At 42.1% G+C, this 10,755-nt stretch overlaps 1 protein-coding gene across 1 annotated transcript in view; it reads left to right on the top strand.

The window, feature by feature from the left end:
- Nucleotides 1-7,597: 7,597 nt before the first annotated feature.
- Nucleotides 7,598-10,755, top strand: part of DCBLD2 (discoidin, CUB and LCCL domain containing 2) — a 120,284-nt gene continuing 117,126 nt past the window's right edge. The window contains exon 1 of the mRNA XM_006868605.1: nt 7,598-7,811. Coding sequence (XP_006868667.1) covers nt 7,598-7,811 — 214 coding nt within the window. The remainder of the gene's footprint in view (nt 7,812-10,755) is intronic.

Here is a 10,755-nt window from a genome sequence, read left to right as displayed (position 1 = left end):
TCTCCTTGGAAGTCCTATACAGGGTCGCTATGAGTCAGAACCGACTCAATGGTACTTAACAACAACAACAATCACTAAACACACTGTCATAGCGTCGGTTCCAACTCAGAGTGACCCTTTAGGGATTCTGAGACTGTAAATCTTTACAAGGTCAGTTAGTCATATCTTTCTTCCGTGGAGTGCCTGGAGGGTTTGAACTGGTGATCTTGCAGGTAGCAACACAATGTGTAACATTCTATGCCACCAGGACTCCTTGTAAGCTTTAATAGTGGCTGATTTTTCTAAATTAGAGCACTAGGACTTTCTTCTGAAGCACCTCTTGACCTCCACCTTTTGGTTTGCAGCTGAGCATCACCTAGGTACTCCTAAATAAAGTTAAGCAAGCTAATTTTTGTGGGGGGAGGAGGTACTTTCCTCATTATCTCATTAACTATAGGAAAAGCACTGGACCACAGCTGCTCATCAGAAATCCTACACAGGGTTTGTATTAGTGGGAACAGAATAGATGGCACTTCACAACAATTAAGGCAGTTAAGGATCTGTGATGGCACAGTGGATTAAGCATTAGGCTGCTAACTAAAAGGTTGTTGGTTTGAACCCTCCAATCACTCTGTGAGAGAAAGAAGTAGCAATCTGCTTCCTTAATGATTTATAGCCTCTGAACCCCTATTGTTGCTGTTAAGTGCCTTCAAGCATTGTGACCCTGTATAGGGTTTCTGAAGCAGGAGCAGAAAGCTTCATCTTTCTCCCACGGAGCGGCTGGTGGGCTCCAGCCACTGACTTTGTTGTTCAGAGTCTGGTGTTTATCCTATGGGGAAACTCTGTGAAGCAGAGTTTCTGACCTGCAGGGTCACTGTGACTTGGAATGGATTTGACAGCAGTGGGAGGGTAGTGACTAGTAGTAGATCCCCCTTCCTCTGAAATCTTGATCTCACTTTCATTATTTCCTGCGTATGCTGTCCCTTTCCACGTAGATTCAATAAGTTGGACAACAACCTGCTTGTTCTGCCTCCCCAAAATTCCACCCACTCAAGGCTGTGTAAAATTTAACGGAGAGTTTCTAAAAAAGGCAGAATGAAAGTTACAATATGACATGTACATCAAACAATATGAAATTATTTATCATATATCTCTTGTTAAAAGCACCTTGGCATTTGAATGCTAGGGAATTTTCACTCTTTCTCATCTCTCCTCCAGTTTCCTGTGATATTCCTGAAGTCATTTACCTCCGGAATCCAATCTCTTAGCAGATAACACAACCCAAGCCTCATCCCCCACTTTAAGATCCTGTTAGATTTTCACAGAACAGGTCTGATGCTAGTCACCTATTTCTTCTGGGGTGGAGCTGAGAAATGGAATTCTTTGCCAACCCCTCCCCTCCCACCCCCACCTTTACGGCATGCTCCTTTTTAGCAAAGACAATACTCTTCTAAAGAGGAATTCTGTAGTCAGCACTTTTTATCTCCTCTCCCTCCTACATTAGGTTGTTGTTGTTAAGTGCCCTGGAGTCATTTCTGACTCATAGAAACCCTCTATAGGGTTTCCAAGGATCTGCTGGTGGGTTTGAACTGCCAACCTTGTGGTTTGAAGTCCAGTGCTGATCCTACAGTACCACACCAGGAGTCCACCTCCATTAGATTGTTGTTGTTAAGTTTTGTCAAGTCAGTTCCAACTCATAGTGACCCTATATAGGGTTTCCAAAGAGCAACTGGTGGATTTGAACCACCCACCTTGTGTCCAGTGATCCAGTGCTTATCCTACACCAAGACTCTAGAACTAAGGATTTAGACTTTGGCTGTGAGATGAAAGAGAGTAGCAGGTAGTGAGAATTATAAAAACATTTTAAACCATCCCAACCAGAACGCAGCTAGCTTGCCTTCTGTTACAGGCAATGAAACTAGGGTCTAGAGGGCTTATGACCCTTGCTATAGATTATGCAGCTCTTCTGAGTGGAAAATGGATACATGAATCTGGTGTAGGGCTGTTTCCATGATTCCATGAAACAACTCAGTTTCTAAGAAGCCAAACAGAATTTCAGCTTTGCATATTTAACTCTTTACTGTGCTTCCAACAAAGGTCCCACAGGAAAGAATACAAGTGTATGGCAGGAAAGACACCCCTAAATTATGTTACCTCAGATAGCCAGGTATGCTCACTATATTTTAATTCACTAATAAATTTCATGTATACTTCATTTTCTAATTTCTAATCATGATATTGATGTTAGGGAGAGTAATTTTTACATGTTTTTCCTAAAATCTACTAGAGCCTCTATCAGTGATAGAACACTGGGATGAAATCTTCACATCCATAGAAATGAATTAATTAAATTGCTTCTGTTACTTGAAAACCAAATGTGTGAGTGGGTGTGTAGAGAGAGCGAAAAAAAGGAAAGATTGTGTTTGTGTGTTTGTGTGTGTGTTGCAGTGAAGGAAGAGGCAAATGGAAAATGGTCAAAGCCAATATTGTAACTGAAATATTTCAATGTTAATCTTACAATTAAAAATATTTAATGATATTGTCCAATAAACTAGTAGAAATTAAACATCTTCAATAATAAATTAAGTTCCTAGCACTCCTGCCTTAAATATGACATAAGAATTAACTAAACAAATAGTTTATAAATATTAATAAAATTGCAGCCACAACTCTAGATTTGACCAAAATGCCTGAATGAAAGAAGCTTCTAAGATAAAGGAAAATGTATCCAAACCATTTATTTTCACCGAAAGGAAGAAAGTCTCCTCAGCTGAATTTAGACACTTAGCAACAAACTTGGCTGTAAATGTTTGCCCAAAGAACCAAAAGGACAATTAAAATGTTCCTGTGAAAACAACAACCAGATCTTAAGGCTCTGATGTTTGAAGTAAGAGACACTTAAGATTTACCCAGAACTTTCTTCTTCCTCTCCCACCCACTGAAAAATTTGAAACATAAATTCTCATTTCTTTTTCTATTTTCTGCCAAAAACACACACTCACTGATAAACTCCACCAGTGATTCATTACATGCCATCATCCCCAAGGTCTCCAGTATAAATGCCATTTTAAATGAGTCTCTTGTTTTATTAATACGTAACAGACATTTAATAGCAATGATGGTGCCAATGATTATGACCATATCATACCATTAAAATCCAGACGTCTCTGTAGTGACAGAGGCAAAGGCACTGGCCCCCGGGTTCTTTCTCTTATTCTCATTTCCTTAGCACTGACTGGGCTGGGATTCATTTAAAAGTAGAAAAAGTAGGGTGTAACCATTCCTCTCATGTTTCCCCTTTTCTTTTTTCTATGGATCAATTTCATTTTCTCTACCTCTCCAGTCTTTATCCATAAAGGGAAGAGGGAAAAATAGAAAAGAATGAGAGAGTGAAGAAGAAAAGGGAAGAAAGTCTGGTGAATTAAAATTTAGGTTGAGGGGTCTATATTCATTTTAAATGTTTTAACATGAAGTAAAAAAATCATAACTATATCAAAATGATGCCCATTTTAATTTCTGGATATTTCATATATTATTATCTATTTGCTCCTTTCCTGAAGTCCTAGTCTTCCCTAGAACCCTCATCAGAAGAGTTCTTTCATTTACTAGTCAAAGAATGAAGTTGATTATGAATGCACAAGACAGCCCTCATCAATGAATTCATGTACAAAGAAGACACTGCTGCATTCTATTGGTCTCATCCCAAAGGGAACTTCTAAAGCCCATATTTACTTGAAACTCTAGAAAAGGACCTGCTAGGTTTTTAGAGTCACTTTAGCTTCTGGGGACCTCTGGCTGTCATTATAATGACCTCCTCGGAACCTATCCACTTTGGGTCCTGATCAAAACCTTCACTTCTGACAGGATCCTAACCATTGAGGTCGTATGAATGAAATGGTCTTGGACAAGTATTGCTCCCACTGCCTCAGTAGATGACAACCTTCAAACACGCCATGTCCCAGAGGCAAGGATGATGACAAAGTTGGTTAGAGTAGCATGCAGGGAGTGAGAGAGATAATATATAACAGTTCTGCTCTGTCCAGGTACTGTCCTAGAAGTGAACGATTGTTAATGCTCCTTTGGTGTAAGTTCCACGAGGAAGTTTTGGTCATCACAGCCATTTACAAACAATGATCAGGAGATCTGGGGTTAGAATAGGGCAGAAACACACTGGTGGTATACCTATCATTCCCTGTTTACATGCAGTAATAGGGGGCTTAAGACACATTTTCTTAGCCACAGTTCCCGACCCTCTATTTCCAAAGCAAAACCAGAAATTGAAACATAGGTATACAGAATTGTCAAATTGCATTAGTCACTAAGATCTTTTCATTTTATCTCTTTAAATATAACTCCAATCTACCCCTTCCTCCTCTTCCCTTCTCACCACTGACCGTACTTAAACTCTCATCACTTCTCTATTCCTTAGTTTTGATAAACTACTGAAATACTAGTCAGTAAGTACATCAAGGATGAGAAAAGGCAAGTAATCTTTATCAGTTGCTTTAGGTGTATGTAAGTCCATGCTCAGTTAACAAGGGGAGAGATGGATATAGCCCAAATTTTGCCTCTTCCAGAATAGTTTCCATAACTGCAATAGTTCACAGGTGAGTTTTCTGCCCCTTGGGCAGTTCTATGGAGCTAATAGAGGGCCCATCTGATATTCGTTAGACCTTGCCCTTTCAGTATCTCTGTGACTTTAAGGTTGTCATTCAGTTGAGAGTCTAACAAATAAGATGGGCTGTCTCAGAGAAACGATTACTACAAGTTTTAGTACAATAGCTGACTGCTTGATGAATTAGCACACATCATGTTCAGTATATTCAATATGAAACTAATAATCTTCTACTTCTTCCTCCAATCTAATCATCTCCTCTGCTTGTATTTTCTTGTTGTGGAAGTGGCACCACCTTCTTCCCAGAAATCTGAGTATCTTCCTTAACTCCTTCTTATTCTTCACATCTTATCAATTATTAAGTTCGTAAATAATTCTCCAGTCAGCCTCCCTCTTTTCCAAACCCACGGCTACCAGCAGTTCAGACCCAGTCTCACTCCCTTAAACTACTGATCATCGGAACAGTCCGTTCTGCTCTTACTCAGTTTCTTTTCCTTCTCTCCAAATTGCATTTTCTACGATAAAAATTTGATGCCACTTTGTTCCTTAGAACCTTTCGTTTCTCAAGGTTATAACAAGAAGTCTTGATTCCTTAGTCAAACCTGACTCAACTCTTGCCCCTAATAAACTTTTCCAGACTAATCTCCAGTTCTCAGTAGGTGTCAAAAAGATCCCAATTCATCAGTACAATTTACTGCTTTGCCTTTGTTCCAGACTATTTTGCCCTTGACCTTCCTTACTTTGTCCTCTTAAGACTTAGTTAAAGCTTCATAAATGCCAGGATGAGCTCCTTGAACTCCTTCCATTCTAGTGTTGGTTCACCAATCCATGCCTTCAACATGAGACTGATAATAATGGATTCCTCTATGCATTCATCTTCCCCACCAGACTCTGAGCTCTTCTCAATGAGCTTTGTATGCCTAATGTCTGAATTACACTTGAAGCATTGTAGGGTTTAAAAGGCATCCAATAAAAGCCTATTAAAATAATGTAGTAGAAGGATTGATTGCATGAGGCATGAGAGGTGTGCATGGAAGATGAATGAGATGACCTCCAAAGACCTTTCCAACTGTTATTTTCATTTGAGAGTATCAGTCCCTTCCAAGTCACCTCTGTCAGTGACTCCAAGAACAATCACTGCAGTGCATTCATCATATCGAACTCTAGAACTAACATTTCAAGATCAACACGTCCAAAATTAATTCACGTTCTCACACTATCTGCTCCACCTTTCCAATTTCTTGTCTTTGCTATTGACACCATCCTCCTCCCAAAGCTAAAATATACTGGATGGTGTCTTTCTCCCCTCTAAAATTAATGACTGCCTAGTGCTTTGGATTCCTCCTTCTCAAAGACCCATTCATTAAGTCACTTGATTTCCTTACACAGATTTATCAAATTGCGCTTTGCGCTGGACTGCTAAACGTTGACAGTTTGAACCCACCCAGGATTTCTGTGGAAGTCTACTTCTGTTAAGATCACTGCCATTGAAAACCTGAAAACCCAATGACGTGCAGTTCTACTGTGAAATGCATGGGGTCCCCATGAGTCTAATGGACTATATAGTAATGTTGTTGTTAAGTACCATCGAGTCGGTTCCTACTCATAGTGACCCTGCACAAGGGTTCCGAGGCTGTAAATCTTTACGGGAGCAGAATGCCTCATCTTTCTCCCGAGGAACAGCTGGTAGTTCCGAACTGCTGACCTTGAGGTTGGCAGCCTGACTCGTAACCACTACACTACCAGAGCTCCTTATAGTAATAGGCTTGGATTTTTCCTAATTAGTAGTTATGACATTCTGATTTGCACGATATATTTCCATCTGTCTCCACAGTAGATCCTGCAAGGTTTCCGTACTATATCTACAACTCTTAAAACTGTTAGTGCAATGTTTGCATGTAGGTGGCAGGTGTTGGACAACTCTCGGAAGAAAGGTTGAAATGTTAGCCTGCTAGGTTTAAATAGCTTTGGGGCACGGATCTTATTTTATTCTTTTTTGTTTCCCTCCTCTCTGTCTAGTTAGTATATATGAAGGTCATAAGATAGATGAAATACATATTTTTAAAACTGAGCAGTGCATCTGCTATTGTAACTCGGAACTGCTGCAACAACCGTCTGTAATTTTAATAAAAAACATGCTCTGCTTTAAAAAGAAAAAGGTCTCCCAAGTCTCAGCTCCCAGCTAAAACTATCCAAGATCCTGGATTCCCACCCCCTCCAGTGGCCTGATGTGCGGCGGGGGGTGGAGCAATGAGCTAGCTGGGCCTGAGGAGCTGGGGGAGCTGGATGAGGGAAGTCCCGGAAGTCGATGACCAGTGCAAGCTGCCGCCTCTACCGAATCAGCTTGGGCAGTGGTCCCAACAATAACAGGAGCGCTGGCCGGCGGGGGCCACTGGGACCCGAACGCGGGGGCGGGACCAGGGCTGAGAGAGGCGGGTGGGAAGCTTCCGGAGGCAGAAGAGGATTGGAAGAGCGAGATGAGGGGCGGTGTCGCTCGAAGAGTGGGCCGGGGAGCTAACGGGTCGACTGAAGGAGGGAGTTTGTTGATTGGGTGACGTGGAGGGAGACGGTCTAAAACCGACTGTGGATTGGCCGTGGCGGACCTAGGAGGCGTGGCTTACGCGCGCGAGAGGGAGCGCGAGGGAGCTGGCAACCAACCCGCCTGCCAGCCTGCGAGCCAGAGCCGCGGGCGAGTACGGCGAGCCGGGGTTCCTACGAGGAGCGCAGCGCGGGAGGCGTATCCCCAGCTCTACCACTGCCGCTCCGCGGCTTACACTCCCCGCTTCCTCCCCTCCCCTCCCTTGCGCTCCAGCCTGGAGTCTCGGGGCGGGGAGCGGAGGGAAGGGACGAAGGCGGAGGCGGCGAAAGCGGGGTGAGGGGCGGAGAGGGTCCCGGCGCGGGGCGAGGCGCGCGCCGCCTTTCGCTCTCCCGCCGCCACCACCGCCTAGCGTGGTGCCGTGGCCCCGGGGCACCCACTATGCAGGCGGACTGCCAGCAGCCGCGATGGCGAGCCGGGCTGAGCTGAGAGCCGGGCGCAGCCCACAGAGCCCCCAAGTCCGGGCCGTGGTCGCCGCCCCCGCCCGGGCCGCGCTCTCCTTTTACAGCGCCCGCTCCTTCTCTCCCTGCTCCAACTCCTCCTGCTCCTCCTCCATGCCCCTGCTCCTCCTGCTCTTACTTATTTTCCTCCTGCTGCTTGAGGACGCAGGCGCCCAGCAAGGTGAGTGGCCCCGGGGGAATGCCGGAGCTGGGGGCGGTGGGGGCGGGGTACCTCCGGGGTGCCACTCTCCCGGCCCCGAAGCCGGATCTGCGCCTGGTGTGCAGCTAGACTTGAGGGGTGGGGGACGGGAGCGGAGGCTTCTGCTGTGGGTTCCCCAAGTTGACGAGGCTTTACTTTCTGGCAAGGCCATTCATTTTTCTCAAAAGTGGGAAGTAAGACCCTATATTTTGGCCACTTTCTTGGTATAACGTTTTGGTGAAAATCTTTGGGATGAAAGAGAATTTGTGGAGATTCGACCTCTAAAGTTAAGCCAGGTGAGTGGGAGGACTGAGTAAGAAGGCAAGAAAATTAAATAGTATGGTAAACAGATTTAAATCAAGTCGCGACAGTTATCTTCCTTTGTGAAAGCGCACAGGTTCTAAAGCAAATAAAATCAATTCTGGCAATCTTCGAGTCTTATATTCAGAGCATGCCTTTACAATCCCTGCCTGTTGTTCAGGATGGTTGTCTAGATTGTCTGGGTCTAACACTGGATGTGACCCAAATCAAAGTTGTCAATTGCAGCATTCTACTTTAAAAGGGTAAGCCCTTCCAGAAAGTGACAAAACTTTTTTCCATTTATATTTATTGACAAACGTGTCCCCAAAGCAAGCAAAATTGTTTAATGAATAATTAGCATAATGTAAGAGAATGCAGGCCTGATTTTTTTCCCCTCTCCTTTTAGCCTTGTTTTCAGGCAGTGTATTATCAGTTTTTAAATCAGTTTAGTAGCAATTGTAGAACACATTTTTCCATTGCATTTCCTATTTAGTTGGAATGAGAAGGGTAAGAATTGTTACTTATTTGCTGGGGCAATTTTTTTTTTTTTTTTTTAATTGATCTCCAACCTTATGTCCAGCTTTCTGTTGCTCTGATAAATGGTTTCCAGCAAAGTTTGGAATCATGACCCTAACCTTGTCATTATGAAGGTGCTGAAACTTTGACAGGCATGTGGAAGAGTTACCTATTATAAGAAAAAAAATGTATTCCGTAAATAGTCTTCTGAAATGTAGGCAACATCTCTAGACAATATAGTTAAAAATTTCCTGCATAGAAATATATTTAGATGTTTCATATTCAGGCTTTTGTTGTCTGAAATAAAATACTGAACATCAGCAATTAATAAATTCAGGAGAGTGTGAAATCCTTCTGTCTGTTGAATTTTTAAGTGTTGGGTTGCTAATTGCAAGGTCAGTGGTTCAAGCCCACCAGCTGCTCTGCTGGAGAAAGCTGAGGCTTTACGCTTCTTTAAAGATTTACAGTCTCTGAAACCCTGAGGATCAGTTATACTCTGTCCTGTAAGGTTGCTGTGTATCAGAGTCAACTTGGTGGCAATGGATTTGGTTTTGGATTTTCATGTATTTACCTCCTGGTGTGTGACACTGTAGAATAAGTACTAGACTGCTAACCACAAAGATTTGCAGTCCAAATGCAATTCTCTATGAGTCTGACTGGATGGCACTTAGCAACAACAACTTCCTGATTAAAACAACAACAGTAACAAAAAACCCCATAGTGTTTTATATGGCTAACACTTCATTGCCCATGGGAGCAATCAAAGCATGGGTTTGCTGTAAAAGACGTATTAAAAATGTTAAAAAGCAAAAATGTCACTTTGAGGACTAAAGTATGCTTGTTCCAAGCTATGGTATTTTTAGTTGCCTCATATACATGGTATAGCGCAGTGGGCTAATGCCTCTGACTGCAACGTCTTTGAACTGCAAGGACGGTGGTTCATGCTCACCAGCTGCTCCTTGGAAACCCTGTATAGGGTCTCTATGGGTCAGAATCGACTTGGCGGCACTTAACAACAAATATATGGGAAAGATGGACCATGAATAAGGAAGACTGAAGAAGAATCAATGCATTTGAATTATGGTTTTAATGAAGAATATTAAATAAACCAGGGGTTGCCAGAAGAAGGGACAAATCTGTGTTGGAGGAAGTACAGCCAGAGTGCTCCTTTGAAGCAAGGATAGTGAGACTTTGTCTTATGTACTTTGGATATGTTATTAGGAGAGGCCAGTCCTTGGAGAAGAACACCACGCTTGATAAAGAAGAGGATCAGGGAAAAAGAAGAAAACTTTCAGTTAGGTGAATTGACACAGTGGTTCCAACAGTGGGCTCAAATGTAGTAATAATTGTGAGGATGGTGCAGGTTCCAGGCAGCGTTTCCTTGTATTGTACATAAGATTATGAGTTGGAATAAACTTGACAGTACTTAACAACAACAATAACAAGATTTATTTAGGGTTTACATTGTACCTGGTATATTTCTAAGTAGTTTATGTGCATAACTCACTCTTCAACAAAACCATCTGAAATCAATATTGCCAACCCATTTTGGAATCTATTCATTGGCAATTAACAACACCCCATTTCAAAGATAAGGAACCTTGATACAGAAAGGATTGTTGATAAGCAGAATGTTCCAACTGTTTTTATTTCTGTATCTGAAACTTTACCTTATAAAATCTTGTTACAGTATAGAATGAGTTGCATACCTTTCCCCCAAAAGAAAGGGGGCTAGAGTATGGGCTAGAGTATGATATAAATTACCTTGTTTTTAGAATTTCTCAAGCCAAGTCTAATATTTTCTGTTACTGTGTCATTTAATATAGATTTCAATCTGGATTAACCAAATAGAAATGCCATTAATAAAAAGGCCTGATTTCTTATCTTTTGAGTTGATTGGGTAAATCTTAACTCATTTGATGTCTTTGTATCTCAGTTTTCTGTAGCTTATCTCACATATTTCTTACAGCTTTAATGAAGATAATAGAACCAAGGAGTTTTTTGTTTTGTTTTAAATGTTTTATTGTGAATTATATGGTAGTTTACATGAGAGAACTTTAGTTTTACATTCATTCCATCGTATATCATCTCATTGCCATGGTTCCAATCC

Source organism: Chrysochloris asiatica, unplaced genomic scaffold (assembly GCF_000296735.1).
Source record: "Chrysochloris asiatica unplaced genomic scaffold, ChrAsi1.0 scaffold00120, whole genome shotgun sequence".
NCBI classification, from domain to species: Eukaryota; Metazoa; Chordata; class Mammalia; order Afrosoricida; family Chrysochloridae; genus Chrysochloris; species Chrysochloris asiatica.
This window is presented reverse-complemented; position numbering and strand designations above follow the sequence as displayed.